At 33.6% G+C, this 20,680-nt stretch overlaps 1 protein-coding gene across 17 annotated transcripts in view; it reads right to left on the reverse strand.

Moving 5' to 3' along the window:
• IKZF2 (IKAROS family zinc finger 2) overlaps window positions 1-20,680 on the reverse strand; it is a 219,730-nt gene that overhangs the window by 69,785 nt on the left and 129,265 nt on the right. For 15 of the 17 annotated variants that reach the window (XM_082467483.1, XM_082467481.1, XM_082467484.1 and 12 more), the window contains one exon: window positions 4,314-4,580. In XM_082467483.1, coding sequence (XP_082323609.1) covers window positions 4,314-4,560 — 247 coding nt within the window. In that variant the 5' untranslated portion in view covers window positions 4,561-4,580. The remainder of the gene's footprint in view (window positions 1-4,313; window positions 4,581-20,680) is intronic. The other 2 variants (XM_082467479.1, XM_082467485.1) reach the window with 1 other exon arrangement.

Raw genomic sequence — 20,680 nt, forward strand, 5'->3', positions numbered from 1 at the left:
TTCCCAGGCAATAACAAATTAGTACTCAATAACTTTAAAACAAATTAATGTGGTGAACAAAAATATTTGAAATCATGTTTGCCTTTGGAAAATACTCCTGTAGCATGCTAATTTTGATTTTCTTTAAGCCTCCTACAGTCTTTGAGCAGAAATATTTTAAAATTCCAAACTTAGGTTACTGAATTCATCATTCAGAATAATGCTAATCTAAAAAAATTATAATGATCATTTTTTAAAAATAATTTTTAATTTACTTAATTGAGTTTTATGAGACTAATGACAGGGTAATTTAGTTGTTAGGTTACATTTATAAAATATTCCAGATATCCTCAAATATTTTTTAATAAGAATTACTTCTGAATTTATATGATCATCTTTAAAAGGGTAGGAGAAATGTCTAGTTATATCCAGAGACACTGCCGTGTTGCTGATTGAGTAAGTCTTAGTGTGAAGGCGTTTGCTAATTCTGTTCCCATGGCCATGGGAAGTAAAGAAAGAAGCATGATGAAGGTAATCAGTCGTGCGCCCATTTTTGATAAGAGGAAAGAGACTATGATAATAATGCACTTTGATTTCAATCAGATGAAGCTTTAAGAAATACTGATTTTCCTGGCCTATTAATTTCAGAGGTATGTGTAAAATCTGATAACTAACTGAAAGGTTCAGTTGACTACCCATATTGTCTATGTAACTTGAAACAACACATCTTGGTTATTTCTTTTATAATAATTTGTTTTTTCTTTAATAAATAGACTGAATCAATTGGTCCTTTTCAGGTTGGTTTAGACCTTGTCTAAAATATATATATATATTAATCACTTTCTTCAGATGTAAATAAAAGCAAATTTCAGGAGAAACCCACAAATTTACTAAATACATTAGTGACATTAAAGAGTAAGTCCAATTCAAAAACATCAAGTAGGCTATTGTATCTGTGATAACTAATCCTCCCATGGGTGGGCACCAAAGTCTGGATTAACAACTCTGGATCCAGGAGAACAATTAAGATATAGTCACATAGCCATGCTATTCTTTATTTCCATTCTCAATCTGTTTTTTTTTTAAATCTTCTAATCTACTCAAGGACCATTTTTATTCACTGGGTGAAGTTATCTACTATTCTTATTATGGAATAAATTATATTTCAATATTTTATATACTTTCATAAACATATTTCTGGATCTGTGTTTATTCAATTGAAATGCAAGTATACATGCATCAATTTGCTTTGGTGAATCAAAGACAGAGGGTGTGCCTGTGTTGCATGGAACAACCACCTACAAATATGAAAAATCCCAACCACGTGTAGAGAGGGCCTTAGGGCAAGAGAACGGCTCTACAAAGCTGCAATGGACAAAATATGATGCTGAAAACTTAGTTACAAGGATAACAGTACTCTACCCCAAAGAGATGCAAAATTAAGGATATTCTATATTTATAGTGTTTGTATCAATTTGTGTTTATGCATGAATTGATTTACTACCCCTATTTCTTTTCTTCTCCCTGTATTCCCAGTGAAGAGTGCCTGGAGTATCCGATGACAATATTACCTGATTACCTACTAAAGTAGCAATACCAAAGAAATAGCACCAAGCCATTAAAAAAGACGCTGGCATTGGCACTTTAGTAGAGTATGAAAGAGAAAGAAGAAGAAGTGAATTAGATATGATACTCCATGTCAGTTTAATGAATTGGGTGGTTATGTATCTTTTTCCACTATCAATTTTATATTAGACATTCCATGAGCTCATAGAAACAAGCATATGTTTCTCAAAGGCTTTTAAGGATTTAAGACAGAGTCTTTTATACTAGCGAGCTATAAATAGTTGGTGAGAGGGGGAAGTTCTAAAATGAAGACAGTTCATCAAATTAAGGAGAAAACATTTGGTTAATGACTATATTTTGACTATATATATTTTTTCCAATCTAAAGAAATACAAGTAGACTTTCTATTCTCATATTGCTAAAATGGAGTTGAAAATGTCATGACCCACTCAGATGTATAAACTGGGTCATCAGAAATACATATAAAAATGGCTAATTTAAAGACACATCACAATTTCACGGTTAACAATGTATGGCAGGTATCCCAACTCCTCTACGAATGGCTAGCAACTTTAAGAAAAACCTCCCAGATCTGAGGAAAGTGTACTAATTTTTCCAATACTCTAATAAATATTTATTAACAATAAAAGTTCATAGAGTTCCAAGAGTACTTTAAATAGTTGTTCAGTCTATTTTCCTTTCCTTTACTCGCTGAGTGAATCCCATACTCCTAGGACTTGTGGAAATCTGTATAACTATTTAGAAACACTTTCCATGTTAGTTAGATGGTTTTCAACTCTACTAGAGTAAAAAATATCAAATGGACAGTACAGTAGGTATGCAATTGTTAACTGTGTTTATAAACCAACAATCCTCATGAAAATCACTGCAGTTACAGTGAAACATCAATTAACCTAAATTTTTAACAGAGTATATTCAGATTCTTTGAATAGTCTTAACTCAGACCATAAAAGGTTGATTAAATATCTTACAAAATTTTTTAAAATATATTTTTCAGCCTTAAAATGAACACTATATGCAATTCAACTGAAAAGTCATTAGACTAATTTTGTTTAGTTTCTACATTGCTAGATGGGAGAAGTTAGACATCTGAGTGTTATCTTCCTCAATATAGTCACTCTGAGATGATGAATACATCATAACTTTGTGGAACTCTTCTTTTAGAACTGCAGTTGGAATTAATTCATGAGCATAGAAGAAAAGTAGCCTCACTACTTTACAGCCTTTTCCTTTTTCTCTTATCAAATATGGTACCAAGCTTGATCTTTTAATTTTTCCATGAGACATTTTTAAAAATTAAAAAAAAATTGTCATTAGTAATACAAATATTACTATAAACTTAAAAAATATTTAAAAATCATGATGCTATTTAAAAAGGAAATTCAAAACAAAAAAGTAAAAATGTAACTGACTATATGGTTGGATAAGAGTGTAAGCCCTAAAGCTGATGATTTTGTTTAAGATAACACTGATTTTAATGTGTAATTTCTCACTATAATTAAAATATCAGCCTTATAGTAATACCTCACCATAAAGTATTGATATATTGATATACCAAGCATAGAATATTGGAACAAAACCACTCTGGACATCAGGAAACCTTGATCCTAGCCTCACAATGCCCTTAACCACATATGGGATCATGGATAAATCACTTGACTGTTTTGGGCTTCAGTTTCTTCATGTGTAAATGAGAGGTTTGGACTAAGAAGACATCAATGTCCCTGGTATCTCTCATGTTTTAAGCATCTACTTATGAAATTGATTATCTAGAAGTCAATCTTTTAAATCAATGTCTTTACTGTGATTTATCTCTCTTCCAAAAGAGTGTCATATTTTAAAACTCTGAGTGTATGAGTTATTACTATTTTGCTGTATAATACTACTCTGCATTACAGTTTAAGCTATCATTACCTTTAAATCAAATTTCATATAAATTTGAATTTTTCTGGGTCAACGATCCGCCTACCTTGCCACAATCTCATTTCTTGTGTTTTACATTAAAAAGAAATTTAAAAAAAATTTTACCAAAGGATTTGAAGAGGTTTAAATAAGGCTTTCTCACTGAGTTGGTTTTTCACATTACTCAAAGGTCTAAAAGTATATATTAAATTAACCTGAGGTCTCTTTCCTCACCTGATTCTGTGATTACACATTCCTACCACCCTTTGCTGTATTCTACCCTATGTATCTCCTTGCAGGAGTTATAGTTAAAAATTACAGGAAGATGGTGACATCCTGGAACTGGGGAAGATAAATATCTGCCTTCTACAGAGACCCATGGTAGGCAAAGATTGATTGGAAACTGTATTCCAAGAAGTTAACTAGACAAGATGAAAATGATCGATCCTTACATAAATGCATGAGTACCATGTTATCGTATAAACGTTTAGCTAGCAAACTCTATTACCTGCCCATGGGTATGGTAAAATATGTATAGGAATACAAAAAGATCAAGTTACACAATGAAATTCTCCTATACCTTTTGAACCCTTATCATATTTTTGCTATATTAAGAACTGTGGAAACTGAATCCCAAACTTCTTTTTGATATGCTATTCAGATTTGAAGGCTGGAAGTCAAGACCCAGGCTACTCTCTGCTTTTCAGCAATCCAATACTAGCAGAATTCTGAAAAGGTAGTTTCACCATTGCCACCCCTGAATAAAAAGGAAAGAGAATAGATGTCAGGTAATATCAACATCAGATGTCACAGGCAGTCATCAGGTTATTCTTTCAGCTGCTTACCAGTGTGACTCCTTTTATGTACCATAAGCACATTGGGCCCAATGCAAACCATGCCACAGACGTCACATTTCAGTTTACCATTCGGAAGCCGGATTCCTCCCTCGCCTTGAAGCTCCTGGACTTTCCTGTTGTCTGCCACCTCGCTGCTTTCAATTAGGGGTTCTTCTAGGCTGCTACCCTCATCATGGCCCCTGATCTCGTCTTCGCGGCTCAGGGGTTTCCTGTCACACTCTTCATCACTCTGCATTTCTAGCTTTACTGAATTTGCTGTAATTTAAAAAGAAGAAAGACATTTTAAATGCATGTTATGTGTTGTCACCTACATCTCTTTTCCACCCACTGCCATTCTGTTAACATGGTTGAGAATGCTATACTAAGTAGAATATGGTCCATCCCCCAGGCAATGTTAATACATACTGTGTTCTATGATATTTCCGTGAAGCTCTGGCATGAAAGTGAAGATGGCTTAGGAAAGCTCAAGATCAACTGGTATTGTTATACTTTTGAGTTTGTCACTAAGGCTACTGAGACTGAGGTAGGATTATGAAAAAGACAAGATTAGTTACTACTTAACCCATTGAGCTACACCTCTTCTGAATGTAACAATCATTATATATACACTTCATAGTCTCTGTTTCCCATCAGGGTACTTGCATAAACCTGCTTTTTTTTCTTTTTTTCTTTAACATCTTTATTCGAGTATAATTGCTTTACAATGTTGTGTTAGTTTCTGCTGTATAACAAAGTGAATCAGCTATATGTATACATATATCCCCATATCCCCTCCCTCTTGCGTCTCCCTCCCACCCTGCCTATTCCACCCCTCTAGGTGGTCACAAAGCTTCGAGTTGATCTCCCTGTGCTATGCGGCTGCTTCCCACTAGCTATCTATTTTACATTTGTTAGTGTATATATGTCAACGCTCTTCTCTCACTTCGTCCCAGCTTACCCTACCCCCTCCCTGTGTCCTCAAGTCCATTCTCTACGTCTGCGTCTTTATTCCTATCCTGTCCCTAGGTTCATCAGAACCATATTTTCTTTTTTCTTTTTTATATCAAGAGAAACAACCCAGGATCTTAATCCAGCAAATATCTTAGACATATGAAGGCACACTGTCAAGGCAAATATCCTAAAATCAGACTAAACACATACATTCAGTTGAGAGCTGTATAAATGAAGGGCAGAGTGCACAGACCTCACGTGCTCTTAAGCTACTCTTTTTTTTTCCTATGCGAAAAAAGTTCTTTATGGAACATATTAGTCTGCAAATCAAAGTATTCCAACTTTAATCTATGCACACCAAAAAGCAGTGAATGACAGGAATGGCATAGCATGCATGCACGCACTTGTGACTGTTAAGAAATTCAATGCCTTCTGTTTGCTGTTTTTGGATCATCCCACAGAAAAGTTGGAATTTTGTTAGCACAGCCCTCATTATGGATTGCTGACAGAGTTCTTTCACAAGAGAAACAAGCTTTAAATGAATACCAGTTTTTTATCCAGTGATCTTGAAAATGCCTCAAGAAACCATATCAAAGTTACTAAGCAAAACAAATTATTTGGTATTTCTTGAATAGAGGAACTATTTTCATAAAAAGGAAGTAAGTTCTTTTTACTGCAATTGTTTTCTTAGAGAAACTACCCCTTCTGTGATTTGTCGTTAGTACTCATGATAGGTAGTACATCTTATCAAAATGACTCTTCCCTTTCTCCCCTGTGAACTACAGGCAGTGTGGTACATTGTGGGGAATCCCTGGATTTAGGAGAACTGGCTTTGACATTGACTGCAGTATAATCTTGAACTAATTATTTAACCTCTGAATCTTACGTCTTTCATTTGTGGAGATGAATTCAGATTACAGAATAAAGTTTAAGCAGAATAGTTTAGCTATTAAGAGTGAAGATCCCAGCAGTGGCACTTAGTAAGCAGTGTCACCTTCTGCAAGTTACTTAAGTTCTCTATGTCCTCTACAACACTGGGATGATAACAGTACCCACTTCCTAGGGCAGATGTAAGCATTAAATGTGTAAATATAAAAAATGGGCTTACTATTATTTATCCTTGGGCATACAGTGCTCTTTTTATTCCATAAGGTTTTTGTAAAGATCAATTAACTTATAGTATGTAAACTATCCCAAGATCTACAAAGGGATAGACAGTCTTCTTGCCTGATCTCTAATAAGATATCTACTCCCTTGAGTTTTACCCTATTTACAAATTAGGACTGCTTTACTGGGTTTTGAGAAGAGTAAAGACAATATTTTTCCATCTTAATATCCCCAGTATGCTAAAGAAATCTATGGCATATAGGAGGTATTTCAGGCAGTATTCCCTGAGGTATTTTACTTGATTTAGAATCTTCTTTCTTTAAGCTTTTTTAAAAAATATGTTTAAAGTATCTATTAACATAGCAACGAAAAATTAATCATCATAAAGGATGAAAAGTGAAAATTAAGTCCTTTTCTACCCAAAGTTCACCCATTCTTCAGCTCTGGTCTCAAAAACAACCCCTATCCTTGTCTTCTGTTTAGAACTGTGTGTGTGTATATGTATGTGTGTACATGTGTGTATATATAGTCTCTCTTTTTACACAAATTGGACTGTACAATTTATCCGACTTTAACTTTCCTTTCTTCAATTAACATCTGTTCAATATTTTCCATACACAGAAATCTACACTGTTCTTTCTAATACCTGCATAAAATCTACTTTACAAATATAATTCATTCATCCAGGCTTTTAAGATTACTTCTTGTTTAGTGCTATTATAGACACTATTGTATAATACCATACAGAACTGTTAATCTGATAAACACTGGTTATTGTACTTTAGATTTTTAATATGCATTTTTTTATTGTGAATGAAGTTGGGCATCTTTTTCTATGTTTAAATGTGTGGGTTTTTTTTGTTTTTTTTTTTTAGAACTGCCTATCAAAGTTCTTTGCCCATTTTTCTACTAGGTTGTCAGCCTTTCTCACTGAATTTAAATGCTTTATATACTAAGGAACTTAGCGCTGTGTCTGATATGTTTTGCAAAAATTTTGGTTTATCTTTTTACTCTAGGGTATTTTTTGGCATGTATGCTAATTTTACATTTTGAATTTTTTACATTTTGAATTTTTAACATTTTCAATTATGGCTTCTGGATTCTGTGTCTTGCTTCAATAGAATTTTCTGTATTCCAAGAAATTTTTCCATATTTTTTCTGAGAAGGAACAATTTTCTAATTAATGTAAAATACTATTGGTTACCCTATGTAGTCTCACATTTCATCCACAGTTGTTAGTCAGTCATTTAAAAGAAATATTAAGAAGAAAACAAATGAAAAGTATGACTTTATGCAGCATGACTTCATATACCAGCCTGTGAGCAAATTTTCCCGCACATTTAAGCGATGTCCTAAAGATCACAAACTTCGCAGCAATGCCATCATTTACATTCCTGAACTAGTCAATACTGATAAGCTACCTTTAATGAGTATAAGGTCTACTAGCATTTCATTTTGAGAACTGAAGAAATGTATACCTACAAGAGTGGGTTTTGGGTCTGAAACTATAGGCCTCTTAAATTTCAAAACAGTACAAAATTATGAAGGATATGACTTGATGTTACACTAAAAAGTATCATCTTTTCCCAACTGGGAATATTATAATATGGACATCAAAACATAGTATCAAACATGGGTAAATATGTCATTTAACAATTTATTGGATATTACAATTATACTTAGAATTTCTATCCACAGAAGAATATACTTGAAATGAATATCCAAAAAAAAATATGTTTATTAGCACTGAAATACAGAAAAAGTGGAAAATTATAGTCATCTTTTCTCTAACAATATTATACTCTAAGGAATTATATGTTTGCCATGTATGGATGTACACACTATTACTGTAGTAAATAGAGTATATTTATTGATATAGTAAATCAATAAAATGAAACACATTTTAATACATACATAGCATAGATTAAGTTTTGCATTAATGTGATGGCCTATGTACAAACAAAATTCCATTCTAATTAATTTTTAACCCATCCTACTAAAATTAAGTTGAAATTCTAGGACAAAAAGTGATTACTTAAAGTGGTCTGAATTTTAACTGTTAAATAGAAAAAATTTCCCTACTCAAAGAACATAAAAGAAATTCTCCTATGATTTATTTTTACTGTTTAGGATGTTTCTAATTAACGCAGAGCAGCTAATATTTTAACTCATTAATGATTAAATTCAAATGTTTGGTAAATTTATACTCTAAATTATAATTTATATATTAATAAATGAGTTATAATTGTAGTTACAATATGTAAAGCTATTATAATTATTAATCATTGTATAATAATTATAGTACATGAGTTACCAAATCTTTAAATTTTAACTCTTCATATAATACTTCTTTTACAATTTGGTTAACAGAAAGGCATCCTCATAAATGGCTAATTTCTATGAAGATAAGAACTTGCTAGTGTGAGTGAAAAGAAAGCTTGTTATTATAAATCTCAATACCAACAATTATTTTTCAAGCTTATTTTCTTGCTACGAAATGAAGAATGTAAAATTTAAACATATCTGTGGGAATTTACATATACTTTTATATACTGACAAGCAGTAACAGTTTAATAAAAATATTTTGTCAGAATGAATGATTAGCAATGAAAAGATGTGAAATAAGATTTTAATTGATCAATTTGTTCTTTGTTATTTGATACTGTAGTCACAAATAACTATAATATATAGATATTTGAATATTTTTAATAAATAAATATGCTTAACGTAGGTATCTTTTTTTTTCTTAAAGGAGATGATATAGTTCACAGTTTAAAACAAAGAAAAGTCAAATTTTAAAGCATCAAGAAAAAGTTCATTGTTATAGTGATTTTTTGTTTAGTAGACTTGGAGGTTTGTGAACACGGTTAAAGGATAATAACAGTTAATCAAAAAGACTTTCATAATCAATTTTACATAGACAAAGCTTTGAATATATTTCATGTTAAAACAGTCCACATATATATTTATGCAAAAAATTGCTTTATAATGCAAACATGTTTATGAATTAAAGCTTTATCCCCCTCTTCTTTATGCTTTCAAACTACTATTTTTGACCTTTAGGATATAGTTTATAGATGCTATAAAAACGCATGGTTTAATCACCTCCCATTTACATGTAATCATCCCAATGTCGAGAAGTAAAGAGACTCACACAAAAGCTCTTATAAATGACTCCCAGGCCAAACAAATTTCAATTGTAGAAGTTTCTTCAGTAACTACACTGTGCTCTCTACACGCAAAGCCTTCATAATTATCATTGTTTCGAGAAACATAATACTGAGTGGATAAAGTCACACTAGACTTGCCTTAAATTCAGTAACATGGTATTAAATAAAAGGATAACTGAATAAGGGTATTTACACAGCTAAACATATATAGATCACTGTTTTTTTTTAAAAAAAGGCAGAAAACCAAATGGGGAAAAATTATGTTATTTTGTGAAGCTGTTAAAACATTATTTTAATTGTCTATTTCATACTGAAATTTTCTTTACTACTCTCATTATACTTCGAAAATTAAAGACAATTCAAAACCGAAATGTATACCACTTAAAAATAAAATGGAAAATGAAATGTACAATGTTGTTACATACACTAATAGACCTCACAAAATAGATCTCACCCACCTCAACCAAGAAGACACAAGGACCAAAATGGAATTCTCTTTAAAACTCATTGAACCAGAAAATATTTATTGTTTGCCTAATACTTTGCTAAAAGTGACTGATTATGAAGGTTTAAGACTAAAAGCTGAAGAATATTTTTCACTTAAGTAAGAAGCCTATATTAGCAGGATGGTATATACCCAGGTCATGAAAGAGTTTATGAGTAAAAGTACAGGAAATATTTTACTAACATATGTAATTTGAATTTATTGACCTAAACAGTACATAAATGTGAAGAAGCTTTTCCTTAGAAATTGGACATTTCCTATTTTTTACTTCATAACTTCACCAAATTACCCACTTATGCAAGGTGGCATATGATTTTGCAATGTCTGGCACCAGATGGCTTCAAATAATACAAAATTCTCAATTTTTAAAATTTGGGGGAAAAGATCATTTTTTACACATATGGTGAAGTAGATCCAGTTAATTTTGAATTACCAAATTGAAGGAATAAATTCTATCCTCATTCTTAGAATGAGGTTTTCACAGATAATCCTATCTTTTTTAAAATGTCAAGTTTTGAAAAATCATAGTAACCAGAACCTAAAATATCATTATTAAAATATTTTTTTAAATCTAAATTAAACTTTATACAACTTAAAACTTTATTGTTAGTATGAGTTGATTCTACTAATCCACGAACAGATTATCGAAATTCCCTAGCCAGGAAAATAATGCAAAGGGATTATGATTTATTTGCTGTATTTGAAAGGATATAATATTTATTGATCTTACGGAGTATAAAATAGGCCTTCTAGATCAATTACTATCCACTTAGTGATTTATTTCTGTTTAATTTCCAAATTATATTTTTCAACTCAATTTTTAAAGGAAGCAAATACTACAGGAGTTAAATATTTCTTTCACAGTGCTAATAATAAAAGAGAGCTAAAATGCCATTCTTATCAAACTGGGAAAAAAAAATCTTTCAGGTGTGATGTATAAGTGGACTTTCATACGCTTGGTTTCTGTTGTGTGAACATTCAAGGGGGCACTTAAGGGGTGTTATTACTTATAAGCATCAATTTCTCCAGGGCTATGCCAGATACTTGAAACGGTGTTACACACACTAATTGAATCAATATGTCTATCTAATAATCTGTTGAAGTTGCTTCTGAGCTAATACAACTCTCATTTAAACGTTCAAAAAAGAAACACCAAACATGATTAAATCCATGTTAACAGCCCAGCAGCTGTTTAAATAATGTGTTAAAAAAACAAACTGCTTTCAAAACTCTGATGTAAAGCACAATTATTTACTAATGAACTTACAACCGTCTAAACAATGAAAGTAAAATCCTCACAACAAAAATTATATTACGGTATGTGCAATCATTTTTCAACAAATTTCCTCAGCAAAATTTCACACAATATAAAAACTTTGTTCCTTTTAACTGTGAGTAAATAAATGCGTAAGTCTTACAAAACAGCTCCCTCATAACATCCTTAAAGTATTCGTTTTAGAAATGGTTGGACAAGTCTAGACACTGGTGTCAGTGAACTGCAGCTGAGCCATTTGTAGGTAGCATTCTGTCTGCACATCACATCACCTCATTTTCTCGTCCTCCCCCCACTCTCTCTCTCCTTTCCCCAATATAGTTAGACTATGTATTTCTTAAACCTAGTAGGGTAATAGATCAAGACAGTGCTGGTTTCTGAAATATGACTACTATTCTAAAAACAGTGTAGAAAAAAGTTACTCTGCACCTGATTGCAGGAAACCAGGGTCTTTACCTCCCTTTCTGCCACTTAACTAGTTCTGGGACCTTTTGGGAAATTTGTTTATTTTGACTCAGCCACCTGCATCACCTGAAATATGGGAAAAATAACACTTGATGCTCCTGAAAACAGCAGGCTAGATAAAATAGTCTCTTTACACTAAGGATTTAGAATCCTTTTAATAATAATAATAATAGAAAAATAACAACTTACTATAATTCTTCATGATTTAAAAAATTCATATTGTCTCATTGGATACTCAGAACCACAGTGGATTGTAGGTAGGGCAAACACAGATAAACAAACGGAGGCATGGTTGTTAAATAACCTTCCCACGGATGCAAAGGTAGTAAATGGGAGCCTGATATCAACTCAAGATCTTCTGTCTCTTAGCTTCGCATCTTCCTATGACATGATACTGCCTCTCCAATTAAACAAGTAACTAATATTTGTATTATATTTAGAACAAATACCAGTCCTGGGCAAATAGATCTTTCAGATGTTATAAAACTGTGTCCATCAGTTGAAGAGGATACCAGGAATTCAAGACCACATCAGTCAGATGATAAAATAAAAATAAGTTTCCACAAACTGAACTACAGAATTAATAATTTCTATCAACTCTGGGATGCATATGCCCACTCAAAAGAACTACTTTCTAATTTTTAGATTTGCTTTGGTCTTAAGGCAGGGGTAGGTCCATGTAGTACAACTAATTCCTGAAGAATCTGCCAATATTCAATCCTTTTCCTGATCCTTGCTTTTTCTATATTCCTTGTCATGCTATGACTTATCAGCGGTAGGTAAAGACAGCCATTTGAGGAATAAGTCAGTATAATCAACTTTAATCTCTAAACCAACAGTTACAGAGGATGGCATTTTAGGACTTCCTTTGTCACATTTTGACAGTCTTGTGTCAATTTTTTTTACAAAGATAAATCAGACCTATGAGTAGCTCATGCAGTATTTCATTTACATTTAAAGAGATCTTCACAACAAAATAAATACCAAAAAAGTATCCTCTCTACCTCCTTGGAAAAAACAGTAAAACTAAGGAGCCTAGACATCTCACTCCCTAAAGGTCTCCCACAATGCATGCAACCATAAACAGCACGCCCATCATCAGACTACCCATCTTTATTGACCAGCACAGTGGCACCACTGTAGCCCAAGGGTGAAGTTTCTGTTTTCTGGCAGACATCTAGTTCATGAGAAATGTTCAACGTGGAGAAAATAAGCCTAGTTTAAATAGAAATGCCACAGGCAAACAACAGTCTATCCCTTTATCCATCCTTTAAATGAATGATTGCATTTGCCAAGTCCTAGAGATTCAATATGTGCCATGTCTTGCATATCCAACTCCTTTTTGTGCATTTTCGTGGGCAACACAGAACTTCTTTAAGATTCCCCATGCCTTCTCACCTGGAACAATTTCAACAACTTTCTAGCTGGGTCTCTTTTCAGTTTTTTGCCACACTCCACTCCCCCATTTCATCGTATGTTCAGTTTTTAGATTAATTTTCCTAAAGCAGAGCTCATATTGCTCTTCTAAATGTCTTCCATGACTGCTCACTGCCTACAAATTAAATACAAAGGTACTGGTATGGACTTTAAGGACCACCACAGCACAGTTCCGTCATGGCTCTTGGCCATATGTCCTATTAGTCAATTAGTTATTCATACTTTTTCCAGTCATTTTCTAGTCATTCTTCCTGGAACTTATCCTATACATCTCTACTTATTTTTTCCCCCCTGGCCCCTATTATTATTTTCTGGAATCTTTCCCCTACTTCTGTCAACATCAGCATACCTTCGAAGTTGACTTATCTTCCACCTTTTTTCATGAAGTGTTTCCTGAGCACAAAGACACATTACAGTGATTTCATTAGCATATTTGCCTTAACTCTATGCTCCCTATGGTGTAAGATTTTTGAAAAGAAATGCTGTCTTTATTCACAATTGTAAAACCATCTTCCCCTTACACGTACCAGGCATTCAATAAATGCTTATTGAACTGTTGTTGCTGATTTACCTATCATACTTTTTTTTTTAACATCTTTATTGGAGTATAATTGCTTTACAATGGTGTGTTAGTTTCTGCTTTATAATAAAGTGAATCAGTTATACATATACATATGTTCCCATATCTCTTCCCTGTTGCATCTCCCTCCCTCCCACCCTCCCTATCCCACCCCTCTAGGTGGTCACAAAGCACAGAGCTGATCTCCCTGTGCTATTCGGTTGCTTCCCACTTTTTTAAGTTACATAGGCTATGCATAAATTAACCACAAGTGACAAATAATTATAATAGAATTAGGTTTTAAACACAAAACATCATCAACATAACATTAACTAAAGGACCACTGTATAAAAGGAAAGACTTTAGGTGCATTACATGCATCACCTGATATTAATCACAACAGCTGCTCTGTGAAGTATACAATATTACCCTCATTTTACAGATGAGAAAACTAAAGCTCAGAATGGGTGAAGTAACGTGTCCAAGTCACACATCTATTCAGAGCCAGATCTGAAACTAGAACCAAGAACTGATTACCAAATTCTTGCTATTTCCCCTATGTCACCAAAAGCAAAACAGTTAACTAGTTACCAGTAAAGAAAAAAGGATGTCAGTATGTTAAAGAAGAGTAACTTTGAATCGATGTGTGCCATCTGACATTTTCTTTACTGCATGTTGAATACAGGTGTAGTAGTTTGCCAGCTTTGAGTAAAGAGAAATTTGTCTGAGAGCCTGTTTTGGAGGCAGACCAGCTTCCACTGCCAGATTTTCTGAGCATGGATTTTATTTCATATAAGAGCAATCTAGTTTGAACTGGTGTTTGGCAACCATCTGCTTAACATAACTGTGGGAGGTTTGTGAAGCAAATTACATTGTGAAATTCTCTCTTTAATAAGGGGAGTACAAAATTGTTAACCAAACTTCTGTCAGAAGTAAAATCATTACTATAAAATCCAGCTGAGTGGGCATATTCCCGAAGGGACCCAAACATTAGATTGCCAGAGGTCACTGAGGACGTTTAAACCAGGTCAGAAGGCAGTGCTGCCGGCACGCTAAAGAGAAAGAGATAAGAAATGGAGCAGGGTTTCTATTACAGAGCAAGGGCAACAGAGGGAAGAACCAAAGCCAGGCGATGCACTTCAACAGCTTTACTGAGCCTCTTAACTGAAGTGACAGAGGAGCCCAACAGCTTTCCATACCCTGGGTTCAAATATCCCTGGTTGCCAAAATCTGGAACAAACATCAAGGCTACAGAAGTTCTTTCCCTGATGTTCTTCCATAAACCCTTCACTATTTGTGTGAAATAAAGAGAGTCAACATTTGGCCCCGAGATGCAGGATTGTTTGGTTAAAAATGTATAATCAAGAAAACGTATCAAGTAGTAGCAAAAAAGAGAAAATGTGTAGTTGTGATTAAGAAAAATGAATCTGGACAACCACCCAGCAAATTTTATTTTCTGCAATGTAGCAGCGGCAATTGTTTTTGCAATGTTCTTACCTGTTTCCTACCCCTAATGAATAGACACTTTAGTCAGTCATATAGAGTGCATTTGTTAAAAGGTAAAAAAAATAATTACAAAGCAACATAGGAGGTACTAGGTGAATAATGGAAATGCTGGATTAGAATACCTGTGTTTAAGTAGTTTACACATGAGAACATTAAGAAGTAACTTAACACGCCCCTGTTTCCTACCATGTAAACTGGGAATAATATCCTCTATATAAAAGTCATAAAATTGGGGAAGCACAGTCAGTTAGTGCAAGCAGTTAGAGCCTATGGCTAAGAGACTCAGTACCCTCGGGTTTAAGGCCAGGCCCTTTCATTTATTTAGCCACATGACCTTAAGAAACCTCAATAAACCTCTCTCAGTCTCATTTTTCTTGTCTATAAAATCAAGAAAATGATATTACCTGCCTCCTAGGGCTGTTCTGAGTATTAAGTACAATTGTATATACAACACCCTTAGAGCTATTTTACTTCTTATTAATAGAGCTACCATATGAAAGCATATCATAAAATGTAGGACATCAAACAAATGTAACTGGCGGTGGGGGGGGGGATATGTTTACTCCAGGGAAGCACGGGGATGACAGAGAGGGCTTCACGAAGTAAGTGGCATTTAAGATAGTACTTACAGGTTGGATATGCTTTATATAATAAAGAGAAGACAGATGGCACTCAAGAAGGGGGGCGAACATGAAGAGAAAAGAAAGATGCATGAATACATGTTGGTTTTGAGTGACACCATTTTTTTCTGGAATGCATATATTCAATGGGTAACATAAATAGAAAATATTTTAAAATCAAAGAGTTTAAAACAGAGTAAGGCACAAGGGAATTAATGCTTGTAGGTAGTAATTTCAAAGATGAGTGCTGTCAACTTATTAACAGACTGTTTCAACAACCACAGTATGAAAGAGGGATCTCCTTAGAATTTATTCGTTCATCCATTCAAAATTACTCACTGAGCACCTGCTCTGTGCCAGGTACCACAACGCAGCAGTGAATAGGACAGATATGGTCCCTGCTTTCATGCCACTTGTGAAATTTATGCATATATGTATGTATATGTATTTTTTTGCTTTTATATATGGGCAACTGTGCACAGTAAAATATTATGATGTGAAATACAATGACTTGAAAGCCCTTCCCCCAGCATATGCTACTACTATAAAATCTCAGTGCAAAATGCAGAGCATAAGTAATCAAGAAATACTCTCATAAGTTCACTATTTCAAAAAGACAGCTTTTTCTGAATTGTAAGTAGTTACTTTAAGCAGTCATTGATCTGTGAAACAAAGTTTTGATTATTCAATGTGTTGTCTTTCTCCATTTCTAGAACATCCTTTAGCCAGCTTTCTAAAGCTTATAGCTAAAGTATATGAAACATACTTAAAATGATGACATAGTTCTATGTATCATAGGAAGCAAATTAAACAGATATGTCTGGTATCATTAAGGGGCATATAAATAGCTTGTCTTAGCTTGTAAAAGTAAGCTAATACACTTATTAGATGCAAAGGAGCCCCTTACTCATTTAAAAAATACTTTCTTTAAAATACTTGATATTTTCTAATCATATCATAAGTAGACTAAAACTTATACAAACTGAGTTTTATTTCTCCTTAAGTTATGATTTTGTGCTGATCTCACATCTCTGTCACCTGTAATTGGACGAGTTACCTTCTAAGAGAGCTTCCTTATCTGTGAAACCTAGATAATGCTACTTATTTGTGCAGCTAAAATAATTAAAAGCCTACCTGCCTGAGGCCATGATTCTTGAGGTCCCTTCAGTCTGTGGTATATGTGATTCCAGGATACAAGCAAACTATACTTGAAATTTTATGTAAAAAATGATTTGTGTAATCAGTAATAATAATCAGCTACTTAGTATCTAAATATAATTTTCTTTATACAAAAAATCATTGCCAAAACTGATGTCAAGGAACTTACCCCCAATGTTTTCTTTTAGGAGTTTTACAGTTTGAGGTTTTAAATTTAAGTCTGTAATCCATTTTGAATGCATTTCTGTACAGGGAGTAAGACAGTGGTCCAGCTTCATTCTTTTGCATGTGGTTGTCCAGTTTTCCCAGCACCATTTATTGAAGAGACTATCTTTGACCCATGTCTGTTCTTGGCTCCTCTGTTGTAAATTAACTGACCATATATGAATGGGCTTTTTTCTGGACTATTTTACTTTCATCTGTGTCTATTTTTATGTTAATATCATACTGTTTGGATCACTATAGCTTTGTAATATAGTTTGAAATCAGGAATTGTAATGTCTCCAGCTTTGCTGTTCTTTCTCAAAGATTGCTTTGGCTATTCAGGGTCTTTTGTGGCTCAATACAAATTCTAGGATTTTTTTTCTCTTTCTGTGAAAAGTGACATTGGAATTTTGATAGGGATTGAATTGAATCTGTAGAATCCTTTGGGTCGTATGAACATTTTAACAATATTATTCTTCCAATCCATGAACACAAAATATCTTTCCATTTATTTGTGTCTTCTTCAATTTCTTTCATCAGTGTTTTATAGTTTTCAGTGTACAGATCTTTCACCTCCTTGGTTAAATTTATTCCTAAGTATTTCCTTTTTTTTGATGTAATTATAAATGGTATTGTTTTCTTAACTTCTCTAATAGTTCATTGTTAGTGTATACAAATGCAACTGATTCTTGTATACTGATTTTGTACCCTGCAACTTTACTAAATTTGTTTGTTAGTTCTAACAGTTTTTAGGTGAGTCTTTAGGGTGTTCTATATATAATATCATGTCATCTGCAAATAGAGACAATTTTACTTCTTTCTTTCTGATTTGGATGCCTTTTACTTCTTTCTCTTGCATAATAGCCAAGATATGGAAACAACCTAAGGTGTCTTTCAATGAATGAATGGATAAAGAAGACATGGAATATAAATACAACAGAATATTATTCAGCCATAATAAAGAAGAAAATCCTATGTTTGTGACAACATGGATGAACCTTGAGGGCTTTATGCTAAATGAAATAAGCCAGAAAGAGAACAACAAATACTGCATGGTATCACTTATATGTGGAATCTAAAATAAGTCAAACTCATAGAAATAGAGAGTAGAAATGTGTGTTGCCAGGGGCTGGAAGGAGGGGAAAATAGGGAAAGGTTAGTAAAAGGGTACAAACTTTCATCTATAAGATAAGTAAGGTCTGAGGATCTAATGTGTAACATAGTAACTATAGTTGATAACACTGTTTTGTTTAAAATGTTCAAAGAGTGTAGAACTTAAATGTTCTCACACACTCACAAAATGATAAATATGTGAGGCATGGACTGTTTATTAACTACATGGAAGGAATCCTTTCACAACGTATACATATATCAGTTCATCACAATGTATACTTTAAATATCTTACAGTTTTGTCAATTATATTTCAATAAAGCTGAAAGAAATTCAGGAAGCTTTTAAAAATAAATAAATGTCTTTATACAAAATATATTCCTAGGTTTGGGGTTCAGACAAAAATCTTACTTTTAGATCATATATTTAAAACCTCTGGGTTTAAAACAGCATCCCTAAATCTACCCATTAATGAATTTCTGAAGGTCACAGGTAAGAGCATGTTTAAATGTGAATATACCTATTTATACATATACATAGTATATATACTGAAAACCTAGTTGGTATGTGTGCAGGATGTTCTTTATTAAGCAATAAATGTTAGCTACTTAAGCAGAAGATAGTGCAATGTGATGAGTGTGCCATCCCCATGTGTTTCCTTCAGGTGAATACTGGCTGGCATCCAGAAGGGAAAAAAAAAGCAAAACAAATACAACATATTCAAAACTTAAAAAACAAAACAAAACAAAACAGAGTGCTACAACCTTCACAAAAAGCACGAAGTCCTTGATTCAAATAATGCTATAAAGACTCTGGAAATTTTCCTCTTTTCTACCGTGTCCCTGTCAGGATGTGAACCCCGCCATTATGTATGGCTTGCGGCTGTTTGCAAGTTTCCTCCCCAACTGGGACTAAGAGGCAAATTGCAGGTTTCCAGGGAGGGGAAAATGTGTGACAGTAGGGATCGCCTCAGCACTTCACATGGACTGTACAAGCCCAGTGATACCAGCTACCTTGCTCCCTGTGACAACCGGCCACCAGGTTTCATAGGTCAAATTTCTGAAAGTAATACAAGTTGTTAGTTTTAGAAGCCTAGAGTTTTTCTTTGCTTGAACCATTACAAGGCATTTTACTTCTTTTCCACATTCAAAATGGGTGAAATTATTTCAGGGGCACAAGATTACCCAAATCTATGATTTCTGTCACATGCATCTCACAGCTTACTGTCCTCTTCCACACTCCTAGTAGGCTGCCTCTGTGCAAGGCAGCACATGCTTACCAAAAGCACCTCATTCTGTGGAAGCTGTCAGCAATTACTGCGATGAACTTTAAATCTCTTTCCTCTAACTACTGGAGTATTCCAGAAATAATGACACAACTTCTCCCTGCTTTAAAATGTCAAGCTGACCACTCAGAAATTCAAGCTACATTTCTCCAGGAAGGCCCAAATGATAAGACATTTTATGAACCTTCCGTTTCATCTCCTGTTCCATTACTACGCTGCCTTAACACCTTCATGGTGTAGCAACACCTTCTGAGACAAGCTGAAACTCAAGCAAACCACAAAAGCTGCCACCTGAACAAAGTTAACAATATGTGCCTGGCAAGTGTAAGCTATATATATTTTTCCTTTCCTTGATCTGATACTATCATTTGAATTAATTTTATTTTCTTCCTTTAGTGCTATTTCTAATAGTTTGAATCTGCTGCATGATTAATTTAATTGTGCAATAATATTTTAAAAAATATATACCCAGTATACTCTGTTATTTTCATGTATTTCAGGATTAAACGTATTTTCAAATGTCTGGTTCAACATTCACACTCAGAAAAAAAAAATATCTCCAAAATTTGAACTAACTTCTTTAAAATCATGAAGCTTTAAAATCACAGCTGACACCAGAATTAGAGATTTTCAAGGTTCATGGGAATGCAATAAAATCTTGAAGTAGTTTTTCAGATAATATAGAAAGCATATGACTTATCATTTTAACTATGCTCAATTTTGGCAAAGAGAGGTACATTATTAAGAAAGAGATATATAAAGATCAAGAAAGGTTTAAATGGCATATCTTTAACCATACAAAGGAAAAACAAATTAAGGTATAGGATCCTGATGAATAGCTTTTACAGACAATATACTTCTCTCTCCAGATATCAAAAATCTTGTTATTGTTTGGGAAGGCACTGGCTTGTATTCCAAGATCAGAGAATTCACGGGCTTTCCTGATGCTGCCTTCACATCATCCCTTTCCCATAAAAATAAATAAGCAAATCCCTTCATTAATTCAGTGCATATTTATAGAGTGC

This window comes from Balaenoptera physalus, assembly GCF_965194825.1.
Source record: "Balaenoptera physalus genome assembly, chromosome: 6".
Lineage (NCBI taxonomy): Eukaryota > Metazoa > Chordata > Mammalia > Artiodactyla > Balaenopteridae > Balaenoptera > Balaenoptera physalus.